General features: G+C 44.3%; 1 protein-coding gene across 1 annotated transcript in view; it reads right to left on the bottom strand.

The window, feature by feature from the left end:
- The window catches only part of LOC309555844 (complement C3-like), a 362,933-nt gene that overhangs the window by 15,937 nt on the left and 322,676 nt on the right, over positions 1 to 24,320 (bottom strand). The window contains exon 38 of the mRNA XM_082258010.1: positions 16,448 to 16,519. Within this exon, the coding sequence (XP_082114136.1) occupies positions 16,448 to 16,519 (72 nt within the window). The remainder of the gene's footprint in view (positions 1 to 16,447; positions 16,520 to 24,320) is intronic.

Raw genomic sequence — 24,320 nt, 5'->3', positions numbered from 1 at the left:
ATACATATATTATATATATATATATAATGTATACAGTTGGTTTGGGCTGCTCATTCACAAGAATTATGTGTATATATATATATATATATATATATATATATATATATATATACATATATATATATATATACATATATAATATGTGTGTGTATATATATATATATATATATATATATATATATACATATATAATATGTGTGTGTATATATATATATATATATATATATATGTATATGTGTATATATATATACGTATATATATATATATATATATATTATATATATATATATATATATATATATATATATATATATACACACATATATTTACATAAAAAGTACAGTAAAACTGCAGGAAAGGGCACTGGGGGGTAATGTAATGTGATTTTATTTTATTTTGAACGATATCAGTGTGTTTGGTGCATTTTACATTCGAATTTGCCGCCGGTTCCACCCCCCGGCGGACGTCACGTCACCGGAGACGAAAGCCGGGGCTCGCAGACGATCGGGAGAGAGCTCCGCCGCCGCACACCGCTCGCAGTCTTCGCTGGATCCCGGAGAAAAGGTAAGTAAAACCTCCTCCAGCATCCAGCGATCTTCTTAGCGCTACCCCGAGTGTGACTCGGGGTTACCGCTTTTGGCACTAAAATCTTACCCCGAGTCACACTCGGGAATACCGCTAGGAAGGTTAAGCTCTTTTTTTTGGGAAGCTTAATGTGGCTTAACGTACAAAAAAGAGCTTGGATGTTAACCAATTTCCCCCAAACTTCACACGATAGAAGACTCTATTGATGCCAAAATAGTCTGAAAATTTTAGCTCATTTGGTAAATCAAATTAAGTTATTCACATTAAGCTATTTTTTTTTACAATACTAAAATGTTTCATGTAAATGGTTTAATGTAAAAAGAGCTTAATGTACCAAAATGTACCTAAACTTCAATCAATTGTCTTGTAACTTTTCACAGCCTAAGTTCTACATTTTCCAAACCTATCCTTGAGGTTTCATGAATTTTGGTCTCCCAGAAGGAAAGCTAGGGACATTAAGCTCTTTTTTGGGGGAGCTTAATGGGGCTTAATGTACAAAAAAGAGTTTAGATTTCAACCAATTTCCCCCAAAAGAAGAGTCCATCTATGTCAACATATTCTAAAAATTTCAGATAATTTGGTAAATCACACCCAAAGTTATTTACATTAAGCTATATTTTACATTCCTAAAACATTCAATGTCAACAGCTTAATGTAAAAAGAGCTTAATGTACCATAATGTACCTAAGCCTCAATCAATTGTCTTGAAACTTTGCACAGAAGAAGTTCTACATTCCCAAACCTATCCTGGAGGTTATGTGTATTTTGGTCTCCCAGAAGGACAACTAGGGACATTGAGCTCTTTTTTTGGGGCGCTTAATATTGCCTAACATACAAAAAAGAGCTTAGATGTTAGATGTCTATTGATGTCAACATATTCTGAAAAATTTCAGATCATTTGGTAAATCACACTAAAAGTTATTCACATTAAGCTATATTTTTGCAATCCTAAAACATTTAATGTGTACAGCTTAATGTAAAAAGAGCTTACATTAAGCTTGTTTTTTTGTGCAGCTTGCTGTGGCCTAATGTACGAAAAATAACTTTAAGGGTCCTTTCACACTGGCGCACTCCGTTTTTTGCTCAGCGGGGATCAATCCGCCGATCCCCGTTGAACAGGCGGATGACAGCTCCGTCTCCGCTCACTGTGCAGAGACTGAGCTGTCAAAGCTCCACTCTCCTCTATGGGAGATCAGATGAAAATGAACCGCCTGTCCATTTTCATCTGATCCGATCCGATCCTCCAGACGGATGGAAAATAGGGTTTCCATCTGTCTGTATTTGGAGGATCATATTAGATGTCACCTGACATCTGCTGCTCCATAGGGGTTAATGGAGCATCCGATCAGGTCCGCCTGAAAAACGGACCGCATGTGTGAAAGGACCCTAATACTATCCAATTTACTCCAAACGTCACACATTTCAAGCAGAGGTGTAACTAGAACCTTCAGGGCCCCGGTGCAAGAAACCATGAAGGGCCCCCTTGACTTCTGGGGTGACCCAGCCCCATGCGTCACACCCATACACCTGGATATAAGGGGCGGCATGTAGAGGAACTGATCCCGTACATTTCATCCTGCAGCGGAGGGTTTTTTTTTTCCTCTATATGCCACCCCGCTGCCCCTCCTATCTAGGTGTACAGGGGTGAGGCATAGGCCCCCTGGAGCATGGGGTTGACATGAGTCGCAGCGGTGGTGGTAGTGATAGGGGGATGGAATGGGATGAGTGGCAGCGTTGATGGGGGGATGGCATAAGTGGCAGCAGTAGCAGTGGAGAATGGAATGGGACGAGTGGCAGTGGTGGTGGTAGTGGTGGGCGGGATGGGATGAGTGACAGTGGTGGGGGGATAGGATGGGGTGAGTGGCAGAGGTGATGGTGGGATGGAATTAGTGGCAGGGGTGGTGATGGGATAGGATCAGTGGCAGTGGTGGTGGGTTGGGATGAGTGGTGGTGGTAGGGGATGGGATGAGTGGCAGCGATGGTGAGGAGGAAAGGAACAGTGGCAACGGTGGTGGGGGGATGGGATGAGTGACAGCGTTGGTAGTGGGATGGAATCAGTGGAAGGGGTGGTGGTGGTGGGGGAATGGGATGGGATGAGTGGCAGCAGTAGTGGAGGGGGGTGGGGTGTTATCAGTGGCAGTGGTGGTGGGGGGATTGGATCAGTGGCAGCGGTGGTGAGATGGGATGAGTGGCAATGGTTGTGCTGAAGGGGATGGGATGAGGGGCAGCGGGGGTGGTGGTGAAGGAGGTGGGATCAGTGGCAGCGGGGGTGGTGGTGGGGGGAGGCATCAGTGGCAGCAGTGGTGAGGGGGTGGGATCAGTGGCAGTGGTGGTGAGGGGGGTGGGATTTGTGGCAGTGGTGGTGGGGGGGAGGGATTCGTGGCAGCGGTGGTGGGGAGGGGGTGGGATTCGTGGCATTGGTGGTGGTTAAGGGGTTGGAATCAGTGGCAGCGGTGGTGGTTAAGGGGGTGAGCTCAGTGGTGGCGGTGGTGGTGAACAGAGTGGGATCAATGGCAGTGGTGGTGAGAGGGTGGGATAAGTGGTAGCGGTGGTGGTGGGGGGGGAGGGATTAGTGGCAGCGGGGGTGGTGGGGGGGGAGGGATTAGTGGCAGCGGGGGTGGTGGGGGGTGGGATTAGTGACAGCAGTGGTGGTGAGGGAGTGGGATTAGTAACAGCAGTGGTGGTGAGGGGGGGTGTGATTAGTGACAGCGGTGGCGGTGAGAGGGTGGGATTAGTGACAAGTTTCAAGACAATTGATTGAGGTTTAGGTACATTATGTATATAACAAAAAGTGCAGCGCTATCAAATATGGATTATGAAGAAGATATCGAGGAGAGCAGTCCACAGGTGAAAATTATGGTGAAGCATGCACAAGATATAAACATTCAGTGCTCTTCAATGTGCTGGTAATCCTCCACCCAGTCTCATTAGCCTCTCACCTCACACTTAGCCCCTGTGTCACCAGACGGGCTAGTAAGACAAACTTTATCCAAGGATATCACAAATATAGATCAAATCAGTATTCCTCTTCATCAGAAGATAAGGCTCACAGGTAACAGATCACAGGTCCATAAAGCGGGTCACAGGTCCATAGGAAAACAAAGGTCCGGACATAGTGCATTACCGCAATAAATTACTTTATTGAACATAGCATAAAATCATAAAAATTACCTTGTAAAGCACTATACAAGTGCATGTGATGAGCAGATTGTATTACACACAGCGGTCTCGACCGCAATGGATGGCGGGTGACGTCACCGGCCCCTCCCCCTTCGCACGCGTTACATCCCACTGCACGGGACTTCCTCAGCTATTGGTAAGGGAGAAGGACAGGGCTACTTATAGTCACTCATAGCCATCAGACCCGGAAGTGCAACCAAGAGAACACCTCAGACAGGAAGTGAACACCTCACACAGGAAGTGAACCCCTCACACAGGAAGTGAACCCCTCACACAGGAAGTGAACCCTTCACACAGGAAGTGAACCCTTCACACAGGAAGTGAACCCTTCACACAGGAAGGGATACTCTGTTGCCCCGGGGACAGCCAAATAAACAATAAAGACGCCAGGACTCTAAATGCAAGCTACAAAGCAGATATACAGGAATCAACTGGCGGTGATCACCTTCTATGAGCACATATAAACATATTAAAATAATGGCTAATTGCATATACATAACTGATCAGACCTGCTGAATCAGATATAATATTTTAAAATTTTAAAAGCGAATTACTTTTATAAAATAGGATTTCATGGGCTGATCTCAACTGAATAGTTTTAGAAACACAACCCAGAATCTGCAGGAAAAAAGGGGCCAGGACCTCAAAACCAGCCATCCATATAACACAAATAATACACCACATACAAATCGGTAATAATGAAAAAAATAATAAATAAAATAGGATTAATATATATAAAAATAAAACAAAAACAAAAATGCAAATACAGATACTAACGGTCAGAAATAAAACAGTTTAGATCGAACTCCACGTTAAGACCTCTGGGGGCAGACACCTTAGTTTCGTGAATCCAAAAAGATTCACGTCGGCTTAACTGGCGTATAAAATTCCCTCCTCGCCAGTGAGGTTTAACGTGTTCGATGCCCCAAAATTTAAGACTACGTGGATCACGGTTGTGGACATTCCGAAAATGTCTTGACACACTGTGTGTTTTTAAACCCTTTTTGATATTACTCACGTGTTCTCGGAGCCTAACTTGTAGTTGTCTGGAAGTCCGCCCTATATACTGCTTGCCACAGCCGCATTCTAACATGTATACGACTCCTACACTAGCACATGTTATGAGACCTCGGATGGTATATGATTTATTAGTGGCAGTCGCAGTAAAATCTTTGCGTTTTTTGCAATTGGTTTTAGAGTGCCTGCATGCCACACATCTACCACATGCATAAAATCCTGATAAAAACAGAAAAGATCTGTTTTCAACAGGAATCGGAGGATCCACCACACCAGGGGCTATACGGTCCCTTAAGGTGGGTGCCTTCCTATAAACAAATTTGGGTATCTCAGGGAGGGTAGGACCCAGTACTCTGTCTTGCTTTAAAATGGACCAGTTCTTTTTGACTATTTTTTCTAACTTCTTATGTTGTATATTATAATCAAATATGAGTCTGTATTGATTAATTTCAGGAAGATGGTCAGCACTGGGTTTAGGAGCCACCAGTGTATTTCTATCAAGCTCCTTTACTCTGACTACCTCATTGGCCAATATGTCCCTATCATAACCTTTTTGCGCAAAGCGTTCTACTAGTACCTCTGCTTGTGACAAATAGTCACCTTCAGTGGTACAGTTACGCCGTAATCTGACAAACTGGCCTTTTGGAATATTGCAGAGCCATGAATGATGATGGCAACTGTCGAGCGGAATATACGCGTTTCGATCAGTTGCTTTGAAATGGTTCTGCATCTTAAAATGGTCATTCTCAATAGAGATCTCTAAATCCAAGAAGACAATTTTCTCACTACTCATATTCCAGGTCAGAGAGATGTTTTTATTGTTGGCATTCATTTTGTTCATGAAGGAATTAAGGCCACTGGTATCTCCATCCCAAATAAGTATCAGGTCATCGATATACCTGTGGTAGCACAATAATTCAGGGGGGCGGCCACGGAACACCACCTCCGACTCCCAGTGGGCCATAAATAAGTTGGCCACACTGGGAGCGAAACGGGCTCCCATGGCAACCCCCCTCGTCTGAAGATAATACTGTCTATTGTACCAGAAATAATTTCTGGATAGACAGAAAGTAAGACTTCTACACAAGAACCTTTTATTCTTCCTGGGTAAATCAGAAGTTTCTAATGCCCAATTCACCGCTGCTAAAGCCTCTTTGTGACTGATGATAGTATACAGCGAACTTACGTCCGCTGTAACCATTATCGTTGATTGGGTACAAGATAAGGATTCCAAGATTTGAATTACATGTTTTGTATCCTTAAGATAGGCCTCTGTTTTAATTACCAAGGGCTGCAGGAAAACATCAATGTATTGCCCAAGCCTCGCCGTGACCGAGTCAATCCCATTTACAATGGGACGACCTGGAGGTCGTTCTGCGTTTTTGTGGATCTTGGGAAGACAATAGATAATAGGTGTCCTGCAAAAAAGTGGGTCTAGATACTGAGACTCCTTCTTGGTCAACACACCCCTTGCTCTCCCACCTTCCACTAGGTCGTGAAGTTCATTCTTAAATGAGAAAAGCGGATCTTTACTTAACAAGGAATATGTGTCTCGGTCCGATAGCAATTTGCCCATCTCCTCACAGTAATATTCTTTACTGAGAATAACCAGGCCACCCCCTTTATCGGCAGGCCTGATAACAATGTTTTTGTTGTTCTCAAGGGATCGAATGCCCTTCTTGATATATTGGGGGTCATTAACCTTTTTCACATTCAATCCTTCAAGGTCCTTACATACCATATTCCTAAACACCTCAATGTGTTGGTTATCAGAAATGGCAGGGTTAAATGTGGATCTATTCCTAAGGTTGGAATCCACCACCACTGGTGCCGCGGTGTTCCTAACGATAGGCTTGGACAAAAAATATCGTTTAATATTCAGAGTCCTCACAAATCTATTGATGCTTATATATGCCTGGAATTTATTGAGATTTCTGACTGGGGCAAACTTAAGACCCCTATCAAGGGTCCTAAGTTCGTCATCATTGAGAGGTATTCCACTGAGGTTATAAATACCAGATCCTATTGGGATTTTGGCCTTTTGTAGCCTCCGCCCCCCTCGGTTTCCTCTCTGTCTTTTCTTTTGCGGAATGAGTCGTTGGCTCTCCCCTGTTGAACGCTCGGGGGGTCCCTCTTCCACCTTTCTACTTGAGGTCGGAATAGGGGTGGCCCCTCTGCATATCTCATGGGAGACCCTAAAAAATGGGATTGACTCGGTCACGGCGAGGCTTGGGCAATACATTGATGTTTTCCTGCAGCCCTTGGTAATTAAAACAGAGGCCTATCTTAAGGATACAAAACATGTAATTCAAATCTTGGAATCCTTATCTTGTACCCAATCAACGATAATGGTTACAGCGGACGTAAGTTCGCTGTATACTATCATCAGTCACAAAGAGGCTTTAGCAGCGGTGAATTGGGCATTAGAAACTTCTGATTTACCCAGGAAGAATAAAAGGTTCTTGTGTAGAAGTCTTACTTTCTGTCTATCCAGAAATTATTTCTGGTACAATAGACAGTATTATCTTCAGACGAGGGGGGTTGCCATGGGAGCCCGTTTCGCTCCCAGTGTGGCCAACTTATTTATGGCCCACTGGGAGTCGGAGGTGGTGTTCCGTGGCCGCCCCCCTGAATTATTGTGCTACCACAGGTATATCGATGACCTGATACTTATTTGGGATGGAGATACCAGTGGCCTTAATTCCTTCATGAACAAAATGAATGCCAACAATAAAAACATCTCTCTGACCTGGAATATGAGTAGTGAGAAAATTGTCTTCTTGGATTTAGAGATCTCTATTGAGAATGACCATTTTAAGATGCAGAACCATTTCAAAGCAACTGATCGAAACGCGTATATTCCGCTCGACAGTTGCCATCATCATTCATGGCTCTGCAATATTCCAAAAGGCCAGTTTGTCAGATTACGGCGTAACTGTACCACTGAAGGTGACTATTTGTCACAAGCAGAGGTACTAGTAGAACGCTTTGCGCAAAAAGGTTATGATAGGGACATATTGGCCAATGAGGTAGTCAGAGTAAAGGAGCTTGATAGAAATACACTGGTGGCTCCTAAACCCAGTGCTGACCATCTTCCTGAAATTAATCAATACAGACTCATATTTGATTATAATATACAACATAAGAAGTTAGAAAAAATAGTCAAAAAGAACTGGTCCATTTTAAAGCAAGACAGAGTACTGGGTCCTACCCTCCCTGAGATACCCAAATTTGTTTATAGGAAGGCACCCACCTTAAGGGACCGTATAGCCCCTGGTGTGGTGGATCCTCCGATTCCTGTTGAAAACAGATCTTTTCTGTTTTTATCAGGATTTTATGCATGTGGTAGATGTGTGGCATGCAGGCACTCTAAAACCAATTGCAAAAAACGCAAAGATTTTACTGCGACTGCCACTAATAAATCATATACCATCCGAGGTCTCATAACATGTGCTAGTGTAGGAGTCGTATACATGTTAGAATGCGGCTGTGGCAAGCAGTATATAGGGCGGACTTTCAGACAACTACAAGTTAGGCTCCGAGAACACGTGAGTAATATCAAAAAGGGTTTAAAAACACACAGTGTGTCAAGACATTTTCGGAATGTCCACAACCGTGATCCACGTAGTCTTAAATTTTGGGGCATCGAACACGTTAAACCTCACTGGCGAGGAGGGAATTTTATACGCCAGTTAAGCCGACGTGAATCTTTTTGGATTCACGAAACTAAGGTGTCTGCCCCCAGAGGTCTTAACGTGGAGTTCGATCTAAACTGTTTTATTTCTGACCGTTAGTATCTGTATTTGCATTTTTGTTTTTGTTTTATTTTTATATATATTAATCCTATTTTATTTATTATTTTTTTCATTATTACCGATTTGTATGTGGTGTATTATTTGTGTTATATGGATGGCTGGTTTTGAGGTCCTGGCCCCTTTTTTCCTGCAGATTCTGGGTTGTGTTTCTAAAACTATTCAGTTGAGATCAGCCCATGAAATCCTATTTTATAAAAGTAATTCGCTTTTAAAATTTTAAAATATTATATCTGATTCAGCAGGTCTGATCAGTTATGTATATGCAATTAGCCATTATTTTAATATGTTTATATGTGCTCATAGAAGGTGATCACCGCCAGTTGATTCCTGTATATCTGCTTTGTAGCTTGCATTTAGAGTCCTGGCGTCTTTATTGTTTATTTGGCTGTCCCCGGGGCAACAGAGTATCCCTTCCTGTGTGAAGGGTTCACTTCCTGTGTGAAGGGTTCACTTCCTGTGTGAAGGGTTCACTTCCTGTGTGAGGGGTTCACTTCCTGTGTGAGGTGTTCACTTCCTGTCTGAGGTGTTCTCTTGGTTGCACTTCCGGGTCTGATGGCTATGAGTGACTATAAGTAGCCCTGTCCTTCTCCCTTACCAATAGCTGAGGAAGTCCCGTGCAGTGGGACGTAACGCGTGCGAAGGGGGAGGGGCCGGTGACGTCACCCGCCATCCATTGCGGTCGAGACCGCTGTGTGTAATACAATCTGCTCATCACATGCACTTGTATAGTGCTTTACAAGGTAATTTTTATGATTTTATGCTATGTTCAATAAAGTAATTTATTGCGGTAATGCACTATGTCCGGACCTTTGTTTTCCTATGGACCTGTGACCCGCTTTATGGACCTGTGATCTGTTACCTGTGAGCCTTATCTTCTGATGAAGAGGAATACTGATTTGATCTATATTTGTGATATCCTTGGATAAAGTTTGTCTTACTAGCCCGTCTGGTGACACAGGGGCTAAGTGTGAGGTGAGAGGCTAATGAGACTGGGTGGAGGATTACCAGCACATTGAAGAGCACTGAATGTTTATATCTTGTGCATGCTTCACCATAATTTTCACCTGTGGACTGCTCTCCTCGATATCTTCTTCATAATCCATATTTGATAGCGCTGCACTTTTTGTTATATATTTGTTATTGGGACTTTTGGTTTATTGATCCTTTAGTGCATAGCAGCTTTCTATTATATTATTTTATACAGTTGCGCTGAATTTTTATCTATTATTAGGTACATTATGGTATGTTAAGCTCTTTTACATTAAGCTGTTGACATTAAATGTTTTAGGAATGTAAATATATAGCTTAATGTAAATAACTTTTGGTGTGATCTACCAAATGATCTGAAGTTTTCAGAATATGTTGACATAGGTGGACACTTCGTTTGTGTGAAGTTTGGGGAAAATTGGTTAACATCTTAGCTTTTTTTTGAACGTTAAGCCCCATTAGGCTCCCAAAAAAAAAAGCTTAATGTCCCTAGTTTTCCTTCCGGGAAACCAAAATCCACATATAGGTTTGGGAAGTGTAGAACTTAAGCTGTACATAGTTTCAAGACAGTTGGTTGAAGTTTAGGCACATTATGGTACGTTAAGCTCTTCTTACATTAAGCCACGTGTTTTTATAGTTGTAAAATATAGCTTAATGTGAATAACTTTTGGTGTGATTTACCAAATTATCTGAAATTTTTAGAATATGTTGACATAGATGGACACTTCTTTTGTGTGAAGGGGGAAATTGGTTGAAATCTAAACTCTTTTTTGTACGTTAAACCACATTAAGCTCCCCAAATAAAGAGCTTAATGTCCCTAGTTTTCCTTCTGGGAGACCAAAATCCATGAAACCTCCAGGATTGGTTTGGAAAATGTAGAACTTAGGCTGTGCAAATTTACAAGACAATTGATTGAAGTTTAGGTACATTTTGGTACATTAACCACTTGCCGATACATCACTAGCCGGTACGTCACTAGCCTGTGAGGCTCTGGGGAGCGAGCGCGCGCCGCCGGAGGCGCGCTCCCGCGCGGTCACGGACCCCCCCGCGCGTGTGAGCGGCGGACCCGATGTCCGCTGCTCACTCACGATCGTCTGTGACAGCGGGAGAAAGGCAGGCGGCTGATGTAAACAAGCCGACTGTCATTCTCCCCTGTGTAGGAACAGTGATCATACGGTTCTACTATGTAGGACCGTCGATCACTGTTCCTACAACTCAAGCCACAGCCAATCACAGTTAGAATCACGCCCCTAGGGACACACACCACCCCTCCCTCTCAAAAAAAGTTAACCCCTTCACTACCAGTGTCATTTTACAGTAACAGTGCATATGTATAGCACTGATTACTGTAGTAATGTCACTGGCAGTGATGGAAGTAACTGCGTTAAAGTAAACGGCGTTACTTAACGCAGTTACTTTTGAGGGTAACGAGTAATCTAACTGAATACTCGTTCTCTCCTTGTAACGCCGCTGCCGCTTCTTTTGGCTGCGTTACTGCAATTACATCTACTGCCACCAGATGGCAGTAGATGTAATTGTAATTCCCCCTCTCCTCTATGACCGCTTTCTGCGGTACAGGAAGTAGAAGAGGAGGAGACACGAGAGAATCGGCAGATGATGATGGCTGCAGAGGGCCGGAGATGATGGCTGCGGAGGCGGAGATGCACTGCTCTGGCAGAACCTGCATATCCATGGAGGGTTCTGCAAACTATGGGGATGACTACAGCGGGCGGAGGCAGATCGTTTTTCATGGTATGGAGCTGCAGTGTGGAGTACAGTAACAGGCAGCACAGTCACCGCACTGTGAACTTAAGAGCTGCCTCCACACTTTTCCATCTCCTCTCCTGGCCCCTCCTCCTCTTGCAGTGAGTTGCAGGGCAGACGATGGGTGTTTGTTTCTCCTTCTCCATCCCTCTCTGTAAACAATCCCCTGCCATGGACTCCCACCTCCAGTCCAGCACAGATAAAATCGCCGCTGAACTGGAACAGATTAAGATAAAAGGGAGCCTGGGAGACCAGGGGGAGGAGCCGAGTGAGACCAGGGGGCGGTGCCAGCAGGCACAGGAGCTGCTATGGTACAGATGACAATCCTCGGGGGGAAGGTAGAGCATAGATTAAATGCCTGGTAATGCCTGAGTCTGACTGTGTACTTTTATTATACAGCCTACTGCATGTACATGGTTACCCTCTCTAGGGTGAACACATGGGGAAAAGAGGACAGATAAGGTGAGATAGAACAAGGGAGAAAGAGTGATGGGGGCAGTGGGGGCTCTGTGAGCTGATCCCTGCTGGGCACAGTGGGACAGAGCCCACCCTGCTCTATGGACAGTCAGGTGTAAACAAACTTTGCTCACTGTTTACACCAACCTGCAATCTGATCCAATTCAAACAGATGGAGGGGAACAGATCCTTTTCTGATTGTTTTTAGTAGAGCAGATTAGATTAGAAACATAGGATGTGTCGGCAGATAAGAACCATTTGGCCCATCTAGTCTGCCCAATATATCTGAATCCTATGAATAGTCCCTGGCCCTATCTTATATGAAGGATAGCCTTATGCCTATCCCATGCATGCTTAAACTCCTTCACTGTATTTGCAGCTACCACTTCTGCAGGAAGGTTATTCCATGCATCCACTACTCTCTCAGAAAAGTAATACTTCATATTCGTTTTAAACCTTTGCCCCTCTAATTTAAAACTGTGTCCTCTTGTGGTAGTTTTTCTTCTTTTAAATATGCTCTCCTCCTTTACCGAGTTGATTCCCTTTATGTATTTAAAAGTTTCTATCATATCCCCTCTGTCTCTTCTTTCTTTCAAGCTATACATGTTAAGGTCCTTTAACCTTTCCTGGTAAGTTTTTTCCTGCAATCCATGTACTAGTTTAGTAGCTCTTCTCTGAACTCTCTCTAGAGTATCTATATCCTTCTGGAGATATGGCCTCCAGTACTGCGCACAATACTCCAAGTGAGGTCTCACCAGTGTTCTGTACAGCGGCATAAGCACTTCTCTCTTTCTACTGCTTATACCTCTCCCTATACATCCAAGCATTCTGCTGGCATTTCGTGCTGCTCAATTACATTGTCTTCCCACCTTTAAGTCTCCTGAAATAATTACTCCTAAATCCCTTTCCTCAGATACTGAGGTCAGGACTGTGTCAAATATTCTATATTCTGCCCTTGGGTTTTTATGCCCCAGGTGCATTATCTTGCACTTATCCACATTACATTTCAGTTGCCAGAGTTCTGACCATTCTTCTAGTTTTCCTAAATCCTTTTCCATTTGGCGTTTCCCTCCAGGAACATCAACCCTGTTACATATCTTTGTGTCATCAGCAAAAAGACAAACCTTACCATCGAGGCCTTTTGCAATATCACTTATGAAGATATTAAACAAAATTGGTCCCAGTACAGATCCCTGAGGTACCCCACTGGTAACATGACCTTGTTCTGAATGTTCTCCATTGACTACAACCCTCTGTTGTCTGTCACTCAGCCACTGCCTAATCCACTCAACAATATGGGAGTCCATGCTCAATGACTGCAGTTTATTGATAAGTCTTCTATGTGGGACAGTGTCAAAAGCCTTACTAAAATCTAGAAATGCAATGTCTACTGCACCTCCACCGTCTATTATTTTAGTCACCCAGTCAAAAAAATCTATAAGATTTGTTTGACATGATCTCCCTGAAGTAAACCCATGTTGTTTTTCATCTTGCAATCCATGGGATTTAAGATGTTCCACAATCCTATCCTTTAATAGGGTTTCCATTAATTTGCCTACTATTGAGGTCAGACTCACTGGTCTATAGTTGCTCGATTCCTCCCTACTACCTTTCTTGTGAATGGGCACGACATTTGCCAATTTCCAATCTTCCAATCTTGGCGATTACACCCGTGACACGCTGCTCCAAGAGAATAGAGGGTCTAATTGGGTCCACCTGAAAAACAGACAGGTGGATCAAATTAGACTGCTCATTTAAAAGTGCATTGTGATCGATACATAGAGAATAATTAATATATGTACGTTCCAAAGTGCTAGTGCAGTAAATACGTTTCATACAAAAAGTCCAATGAAATTGTGTCATGATAAACTTGTGCAGATCCAATGCAAGCTATTTGCACCAACTTCAGTGTAACATCACCAAGTAAAAGCAGACACCAAATGCTTACCAAAAATTGTGTCCTCTTAAAATCATGAGGTCAAGTGTGCTTGTCGTCTGCTGGATATTTGCACCCACTTCACTAAAAAAAGCAACAATGCAGGCATGATGGCTTTCTCCCAAAAGCGGCATTTCACCACTTTATATCCAGTCCAGTACCAACCACAGGAAACTCTGTATGTGCAAAGAATAAAGCACGCTATAGTGCATTACCAAGCCAATTAAACAATTTGTCTCTTTATCCTTGTAAAGTTTGCTGTAAGTACATTGCTTTTATAAAGCAGCAGTTCGTCCTGCTAATGCACTATAGAGTGCTTTATAGTTTCCTGTGGTTGGCACTGGACTGGATAAAAAGTGGTGAAAGGCCGCTTTTTGGAGAAAGCCATCATGCCTGCATTGTTGCTTTTTGAGTGAAGTGGGTGCAAATATCCGGCAGATGACAAGCACATATGACCTCAAAAGTTTATGAAGTCAAATTTTTTGGTAAGTCGATGGTATGTGATTTGCCTTGGTGATGTTACACTGAAGTCGGTGCAAACAGCTTGCAGTGGATCTGCACATGTTTATCACGGCACAATTTTATTGGACTTTTTAGATGAAATGTATGTTTTATGCATATTATTTATTGCACTAGCACTTTGCACATATATTATTCTTGATAATTACATTGCACTTTATTGTGGTTCATACTTATATAATGGATGTTTTTTCTTTGGCTCTGTTTGCTTATGTAAGATATTTTGTATTACTGCAATTTTTGGGAAATTTGAAAACACTTTGATAGCATTAAAAATAATTTAAAGGAACAGTGCACCTAATTTTATTATAGCAAAATATTTTGGTGTTGATGTATTCAGGACACTGATATATTGTAAGGGGAACTCTCCAAACTCTGGTGCAAAGAGGAACCTTGATGTAAGGGGGGGCTTTGTCATCAGAGACCCCTTTTATTGGAGTTGCCAGTGTTCCCCCTTAAAACAGGGTGCCCAGAGCCCCTTTACATCAGAGTTTCCCATTACAGTATAAAGGGGAATTCTGTGGGTTCTGATGAAGGGGCTCATTCAGACAGGTTCCCATCCTCCTGGCAGAGCTGCTGTCTGGGGTTCGGGTGGTGGGGGGCACCAAAATGCACCTTCGCCTATGTACACAAAAATCCTGGCACCGGCCCTGTGAGTGTGCATTGGGCCTGTTTAGTAGTGGGATGGGAGTTAGTTGCTGGATGGTGGATGGCAACCCCCAACTCCTGACGTTTGCAGGACCCTGCATGGATATGTAGCCACTAGCCAGGCAGGTTCTGCCAGAGCAGTGCATCTCCCCGTACTCCACACCGCAGCTCTGTAGCATGAAAAACGATCTGCCTCCGCCCGCTGTAGTCATCTCCATAGTTTGCAGAACCCTCCATGGATATGTAGCCAGGCAGGTTCTGCCAGAGCAGTGTGCCTTCGCCTCCGCAGCCATCATCTCTGCCCCTCTGCAGCCATCATCTCATAATGGGTTAATCATATCAAGGTATATCGGGCTTGGCTTGTTCGGTGGAAATCCTGCGCATGAGCATTTGCGGCAGGCAGACCGCTTCTCTCTGGGAGATTTTCACACTACATCGGTTCACACTAGGTCGCTCCGACTTTGGGGGCGACCTGAGAGGCAGAGAGCACAGCGCGCCAGCCCCAGGAGGAGGACGGAGCCAGACGGACCCGGATAGTGTGCCAGTGCCTGCCAGGCCACACCACCTCCACCAGCAGCCAGCCCAGCACAGCAGGTACCAAAAAAAAAAACCTCACAGTCAGGACTCAGACCCACACCGCCACCACCACCAGTGTGCAACACCACCACCAGTGTGCCACACCGCCACCAGTGTGCCACACTGCCACCACTCGTGTGCCACACCACCAACAGCCAGCCACTCCAGGCAGCAGGTACCAAAAAACAAAACAAAATACAGTCAGGAGGACTCAGGACTCAGACCCCCACAGTGTGCCACACCGCCACCACTATTAAAGATCTCATAGAATGTAATTGCATTATAGAATAGTAAAAAAATTTGCAGTTACTTTGCTGAGTAACTAATTACTTTTTCAATGTGGTAACTGAGTCAGTAACTCAATTACTTTTTGGGAGAAGTAATTTGTAACTGTAACTAATTACTTTTTTAAAGTAAGATGACCAACACTGGTCACTGGTAACCCCAAAAGTGTCAAAAATATCAGTCAAGGGTCCGATCTGTCCGCCCCAATGTCGCAGTTCCGCAAAAAAATCACAGATCGCCGTTATTACGCGTTAAAAAAAACAACAAAAATGACAAAAATCTTTCCCTGTGAATAACTTAGTTTGATTTACCAAATGAGCTAAAATTTTCAGACTATCTTGGCATCAATAGAGTCTTCTATCGTGTGAAGTTTGGGGGAAATTGGTTAACATCCAAGCTTTTTTTTGTACGTTAAGCCACATTAAGGTCCCCAAAAAACAAGCTTAATGTCCCTAGTTTGCCTCCTGGAGGACCAAAATACTTGAAACTTCTAGGATAGATTAGGAAATTTAAAAATTGAGCAAAGTTCCAGGGCAATTGATTATGGTTTAGGTACTTTATTACACATTAAGCTACATTAAGTCATTTTCACATTAAATGTTTTAGTGTGCCCCACTTTATATACATTTCTATCCAGTTCTGCCACTGAACACACATAGATCATTTGTAAAACCATACCAAAATCTATTCCCTCTGAGCACGCATTTTCCTCTAAATCTTCAACATCTTCGGCCAAAACTGCACACGCACCTAGATGTAAAATGCATAAAAAAAATAAAAATTTCTTTGAGGAACACAGAACAATTTGAGATTGGTTCTTGGGCTTATAATGGTAAAGGTGTCATACAAATGACAGACTTTTTGTTTACAATCTTAAAGTCTAGGTTTGCCCTGTTGCAGGAAACTATTTCCTGAAGATATTAACATACCATTACAGTACTTCAATAAAAAATCCTAAAACTATTTTATTTACTTTTTAATAATAATAAGTGGAGCCAATTATTCAACAGGTTAAACAAAAAAAAGCTGACAGATCCCCACAATAACGCCAACGATGACCGAAAGTTGGCCGGTTCATGCTGGTTTTCCACCATGACTGTTTGAAAGAAGCCAGTCAGACCAGTTTATGTTGAACAGACAGCTGTACACATGAACTGAAAGTCGGCCGGTTCCTGCTAAACCGACCAATTTTTGACCCGCCTGTACTGGGATTTGGGCTTGTTAGCCTCAGAGCAAGTTATTTAATTAGTCAAGGCCCTGTTTTACCAGCCGCCTTACTTTTTATAAAGTGGAAGTTCAGCCTAAAACTAACTAACTCTTAATCTACAGGCAGCCACATTCTAAAACTAATCTATCTAACCCTGTAAAGCAAAAATCGCTATACATACTTTTTCTGCAGCCGGTCCGGTCCTACCTTGAGCTGTCAGCAACAGCATCTCTGTGTAGGCATGTGCAGGAGAGGCAGCTGGCAACGGAAGCCCCTATAGTAAGTTTATGGGTGACGTCACTCTTTCTTTGAATAGAGTAAGGGAGGGTTATAACTAGTGTTGAGCGAACACGGACTGTATTATTCGTGTTCGTACCGAATAATTGGGTTTTTTGTACCCGAACACGGACACGGACACTTTACTGTATGTTCGGGTAAAAATCCGTGTTCGGTCGTTTTATTTTCGGGTTTTGCATGCTTTGGCGCTCTTTTCATGGCTTAGATCAGGGACAGAGCACACATCAACGTGCTGGCTGCTGATTAGGGAAAGACAGGCAGGAAAAAAACATTTGTGTCCGGATAGAATTGAGGGACAGGTCGGAGTGTTTAGGCAGGGCGAGTTGTAGGCATTTTAGGGATAGAGTCTGCTGAATTATAGGGTCAGTGTCTTCTACAAACTACAATCGATATTGCTGTGTGGGGGGTGGGGTCTGCACTCAATCCTTATCTACGATCTCTTCTCAATCCTGTTAGGGAGAGGCTGCTGCTGAATTTTAGGGTCAGAGTGTTCTACAAACTACAATCGATATTGCTGTGTGGGGTCTGCACTTAGTCCCGATCTACGATCTCTTCTCAATCCTGTTAGGGAGAGGCTGCTGCTGAATTTTAGGGAAACTGTGTTCTACAAACTACAATCGATATTGCTGTGTGGTGTGGGATAGGAGATAGGCAGGTGTCAGTGATCCACATCCATTTTTCTGTGTGTGAGCTGCAGTGAACACAATCTTTTTGGGCTGCAGTGAACACAATCTTTTTGGGGTGCAGTGAACAACGTCCTTTTTGGGGTGCAGTGAACAAAATCTTTTTGGGGTGCAGTGAACAAAATCCTTTTTGGGGTGCAGTGAACAACATCCTTTTTGGGGTGCAGTGAACACAATCTTTTTGGAGTGCAGTGAACAAAATCCTTTGTGGGGTGCAGTGAACACAATCTTTGTGGGGTGCAGTGAACACAATCTTTGTGGGGTGCAGTGAACACAATCTTTTTGGGGTGCAGTGAACAACATCCTTTTTGGGGTGCAGTGAACACAATCTTTGTGGGGTGCAGTGAACACAATCTTTTTGGGGTGCAGTGAACAAAATCCTTTTTGGGGTGCAGTGAACACAATCTTTGTGGGGTGCAGTGAACACAATCTTTTTGGGGTGGAGTGAACAAAATCCTTTTTGGGGTGCAGTGAACAACATCCTTTTTGGGGTGCAGTGAACAAAATCCTTTTTGGAGTGCAGTGAACACAATCTTTTTGGGGTGCAGTGAACAAAATCCTTTGTGGGGTGCAGTGAACAAAATCCTTTGTGGGGTGCAGTGAACACAATCTTTTTGGGGTGCAGTGAACAACATCCTTTTTGGGGTGCAGTGAACAAAATCCTTTTTGGGGTGCAGTGAACACAATCTTTTTGGGGTGCAGTGAACAAAATCCTTTGTGGGGTGCAGTGAACAAAATCCTTTGTGGGGTGCAGTGAACACAATCTTTGTGGGGTACAGTGAACAGAATCTTTGTGGGGTGCAGTGAACACAATCTTTGGGGGGTACAGTGAACACAATCTTTGTGGGGTGCAGTGAACAAAATCCTTTGTGGGGTGCAGTGAACACAATCTTTGGGGGGTACAGTGAACACAATCTTTTTGGGGTGCAGTGAACAAAATCCTTTGTGGGGTGCAGTGAACACAATCTTTGTGGGGTGCAGTGAACACAATATTTTTGGGGTGCAGTGAACAAAATCCTTTTTGGGGTGCAGTGAACAACATCCTTTTTGGGGTGCAGTGAACACAATCTTTTTGGGGTGCAGTGAACAAAATCCTTTGTGGGGTGCAGTGAACACAATCTTTGTGGGGTACAGTGAACAGAATCTTTGTGGGGTGCAGTGAACACAATCTTTGGGGGGTACAGTGAAAACAATCTTTTTGGGGTGCAGTGAACAAAATCCTTTGTGGGGTGCAGTGAACACAATCTTTGGAGGGTACAGTGAACACAATCTTTTTGGGGTGCAGTGAACAAAATCCTTTGTGGGGTGCAGTGAACACAATCTTTGTGGGGTGCAGTGAACACAATCTTTGTGGGGTGCAGTGAACACAATCTTTTTGGGGTGCAGTGAACAAAATCCTTTTTGGGGTGCAGTGAACAAAATCCTTTTTGGGGTGCAGTGAACAACATCCTTTTTGGGGTGCAGTGAACACAATCTTTTTGGGGTGCAGTGAACAAAATCCTTTGTGGGGTGCAGTGAACACAATCTTTGTGGGGTATAGGGAACAGAATCTTTGTGGGGTGCAGTGAATACAATCTTTGGGGGGTACAGTGAACACAATCTTTTTGGGGTGCAGTGAACAAAATCCTTTTAGGGTGCAGTGAACACAATCTTTGTGGGGTGCAGTGAACAAAATCCTTTTTGAGGTGCAGTGAACACAATCTTTGTGGGGTGCAGTGAACACAATCTTTGTGGGGTACAGTGAACACAATCTCATACTTCTGAAGATTAGAGGGTGCTGCCTGTTCCATACTCCTCCTCCTACTGCTCAACCATCCTTTTAGGGGTACAAACAATAGTAATTGGGGCCTAGTGTGGTGGTGTACGTGTGAGATACATACACTTTCTTTTTGATCATATTTTCTATTCCGCTATTCAATTAAAACCTTTGGGGATCAATTAAATTGCGTGATAGTCTGTGTCGGTACGTGTGAGATCCACCTTTCCAAGTTTTTGGGGTTCATCTCATACTTCTGAAGATTTGAGGGTGCTGCCTGTTCCATACTCCTCCTCCTACTGCTCAACCATCCTTTTAGGGGTACAAACAATAGTAATTGTGGCCTAGTGTGGTGGTGTACGTGTGAGATACATACACTTTCTTTTTGATCATATTTTCTATTCCGCTATACAATTAAATCCTTTGGGGATCAATTCAATTGCGTGATAGTCTGTGTCGGTACGTGTGAGATCCACCTTTCCAAGTTTTTGGGGTTCATCTCATACTTCTGAAGATTTGAGGGTGCTGCCTTTTCCATACTCCTCCTCCTACTGCTCAACCATCCTTTTAGGGGTACAAACAATAGTAATTGGGGCCTAGTGTGGTGGTGTACGTGTGAGATACATACACTTTCTTTTTGATCATATTTTCTATTCCGCTATTCAATTAAAACCTTTGGGGATCAATTAAATTGCGTGATAGTCTGTGTCGGTACGTGTGAGATCCACCTTTCCAAGTTTTTGGGGTTCATCTCATACTTCTGAAGATTTGAGGGTGCTGCCTGTTCCATACTCCTCCTCCTACTGCTCAACCATCCTTTTAGGGGTACAAACAATAGTAATTGTGGCCTAGTGTGGTGGTGTACGTGTGAGATACATACACTTTCTTTTTGATCATATTTTCTATTCCGCTATACAATTAAATCCTTTGGGGATCAATTCAATTGCGTGATAGTCTGTGTCGGTACGTGTGAGATCCACCTTTCCAAGTTTTTGGGGTTCATCTCATACTTCTGAAGATTTGAGGGTGCTGCCTTTTCCATACTCCTCCTCCTACTGCTCAACCATCCTTTTAGGGGTACAAACAATAGTAATTGGGGCCTAGTGTGGTGGTGTACGTGTGAGATACATACACTTTCTTTTTGATCATATTTTCTATTCCGCTATTCAATTAAATCCTTTGGGGATCAATTAAATTGCGTGATAGTCTGTGTCGGTACGTGTGAGATCCACCTTTCCAAGTTTTTGGGGTTCATCTCATACTTCTGAAGATTTGAGGGTGCTGCCTGTTCCATACTCCTCCTCCTACTCCTCAACCATCCTTTTAGGGGTACAAACAATAGTAATTGGGGCCTAGTGTGGTGGTGTACGTGTGAGATACATACACTTTCTTTTTGATCATATTTTCTATTCCGCTATTCAATTAAAACCTTTGGGGATCAATTAAATTGCGTGATAGTCTGTGTCGGTACGTGTGAGATCCACCTTTCCAAGTTTTTGGGGTTCATCTCATACTTCTGAAGATTTGAGGGTGCTGCCTGTTCCATACTCCTCCTCCTACTGCTCAACCATCCTTTTAGGGGTACAAACAATAGTAATTGGGGCCTAGTGTGGTGGTGTACGTGTGAGATACATACACTTTCTTTTTGATCATATTTTCTATTCCGCTATTCAATTAAAACCTTTGGGGATCAATTAAATTGCGTGATAGTCTGTGTCGGTACGTGTGAGATCCACCTTTCCATGTTTTTGGGGTTCATCTCATACTTCTGAAGATTTGAGGGTGCTGCCTGTTCCATACTCCTCCTCCTACTCCTCAACCATCCTTTTAGGGGTACAAACAATAGTAATTGGGGCCTAGTGTGGTGGTGTACGTGTGAGATACATACACTTTCTTTTTGATCATATTTTCTATTCCGCTATTCAATTAAATCCTTTGGGGATCAATTAAATTGCGTGATAGTCTGTGTCGGTACGTGTGAGATCCACCTTTCCAAGTTTTTGGGGTTCATCTCATACTTCTGAAGATTTGAGGGTGCTGCCTGTTCCATACTCCTCCTCCTACTCCTCAACCATCCTTTTAGGGGTACAAACAATAGTAATTGGGGCCTAGTGTGGTGGTGTACGTGTGAGATACATACTTTCTTTTTGATCATATTTTCTATTCCGCTATTCAATTAAAACCTTTGGGGATCAATTAAATTGCGTGATAGTCTGTGTCGGTACGTGTGAGATCCACCTTTCCAAGTTTTTGGGGTTCATCTCATACTTCTGAAGATTTGAGGGTGCTGCCTGTTCCATACTCCTCCTCCTACTGCTCAACCATCCTTTTAGGGGTACAAACAATAGTAATTGGGGCCTAGTGTGGTGGTGTACGTGCGAGATACATACACTTTTTTTGATCATATTTCCTATTCCGCTATTCAATAAAAACCTTTCTAGGGCAAGATCTTAAATTACAGAAATATGAGGAGACCGTCAAATAAGGGCCGTGGCCTGGGTCGTGGTGCTGCTGGTAGAGCTCCTGTTGCAAGGAGAGGACGTGGTCGATCTGTGCCAGCTACACGCACAAGTGAAACACCTTCCTCAAGTGTGAGTAGGCGACAGAACCTGCATCAGTATTTGGTAGGGCATCATACGCCCCTAGAAGTGATGAGGCCAGAACAAGTGGAGGCGATAGTAGATTGGTTTGCTGCTGACAGTGCCTCCAGTTCCTTCACATTGTCTCCCACCCAGTCTACTGCAGAAAGGTCACAGTTGGCACCTGCAGCCGATGTCCAACCGTCTATCACCTCACCCCCTTGCAAATCAGGCAAGCAGTCTGAGCCCCAAGCCATACAGCAGTCTCTTCTTCTTTTTGATGACTCTGTCAGCAGGGTTTCCCAGGGCCATCCACCTAGCCCTGCCCCAGAAGTGGAAGAGATTGAGTGCAGCGATGCCCAACCACTTATTTCTCAAGATGAGTACATGCAAGGATCATCGCAGCACGTCTCCGATGATGACGAAACGCAGGTGCCAACTGCTGCGGCGTTCAGCATTGTGGAGACCGACAAGGAGGGCAGGGGTGAAGACTGGGTGGAAGATGATGTGGAGGACGATGAGGTCCTCGACCCCACATGGAATGAACGTCATGCAGGTGACCTGAATAGTTTGGAGGAAGAGGTGGTGGTCGCACAGAGCCACCAGCACAGCAGAAGAGGGAGCAGGGTGCAGAAGCCGTGCCCTAGACACTACGTCCGCTACTGCCCAACGCAGCAAGGGAACGAGCGCACCAAAGTCAGCTCAAAGGAGTTCTCTAGCGTGGAAGTTCTTTAGAAAATGTGCTGATGACAGGACACGAGTGGTTTGCACCCTGTGCAATCAGAGCTTGAAGCGAGGCATAAACCTTCTCAACCTGAGCACAACCTGCATGATCAGGCATCTAAGTGCAAAGCACGAGCTGCAGTGGAGTACACACCTTCAAAACCAAGAAACGTCTCTGGCTCATCCTGCTTCCTCTTCTGCTGCAGTCTCGGCCGCTCCAGCCACATCTGTAGTGATACCGGCACCTGCCACCCCGCAAACAGACGATCTGTCAGCAACACCACCACCTGGGTCACCAACAACCATCTCCACAATGTCCCGTGAAGCGTTCAGCTTTCCATCTCCCAAACACTTGAGAGGAAGAGGAAGTACCCCCCTACCCACCCGCGATCCCTGGCCCTGAATGCCAGCATTTCAAAATTATTGGCCTTTGAAATGCCGTCTGGTGGAGACGCACAGTTTTAAAAACCTTATGTCGGTGGCTGTCCCACAGTACGTCGTGCCCAGCCGCCACTACTTTTCCAGGCAAGCCATCCCTTCCCTGCACAACCAAGTGGGGGAAAAAATCAGGTGTGCACTGCGCAACGCCATCTGTGCCAAGGTCCACCTAACTACCGATACGTGGACCAGTAAGCACGGTCAGGGGCGTTATATCTCCCTAACGGCACACTGGGTAAATGCAGTGGCGGATGGGCCTGAGGCGGATAGCAATTTGGCGCATGTCCTTCCACCACCGAGGATTGCAGGGCGCTTCAGTTTGCCTCCTGTTCCTAACTCCTCCTACTCCGCTTCCTCATCCTCTACCGCCTCCTCATCCGGACAGCGTAACACCTTCACCACCAACTTCAGCACGGCCAGGGGTAAACGACAGCAGGCAGTTTTACAACTTGCCTGTTTGGGGGACAAACCACACACCGCGCAGGAGTTGTGGAGGAGCATGGAACAGCAGACAAATGAGTGGTTGCTGCCAGCGAGCCTCAAGCCCGGCCTGGTGGTGTGCGATAACGGGCGAAATCTCATAGCAGCTCTGGGCCTAGCCGGTTTGACGCACATCCCTTGCCTGGCGCATGTGCTGAATTTGGTGGTGCAGAGGTTCCTTAAAAACTACCCCGATATGTCAGAGCTGCTGCAGAAAGTGCGGGTCGTTTGTGCGCACTTTCGGCGTTCTCACCCTGCTGCTGCTCGCCTGGCAGCGCTGCAGCGTAACTTCGGCCTTCCCGCTCACCGCCTCATATGTGACGTGCCCACAAGGTGGAACTCCACCTTGCACATGCTGGAAAGACTGTGCGAGCAGCAGCAGGCCATA

Source organism: Pelophylax lessonae, assembly GCF_965119305.1.
Source record: "Pelophylax lessonae genome assembly, chromosome: 1".
NCBI classification, from domain to species: Eukaryota; Metazoa; Chordata; class Amphibia; order Anura; family Ranidae; genus Pelophylax; species Pelophylax lessonae.
Note: the sequence above shows the minus strand (reverse complement) of the source record. Positions and strands in the feature narration are given on the sequence as shown.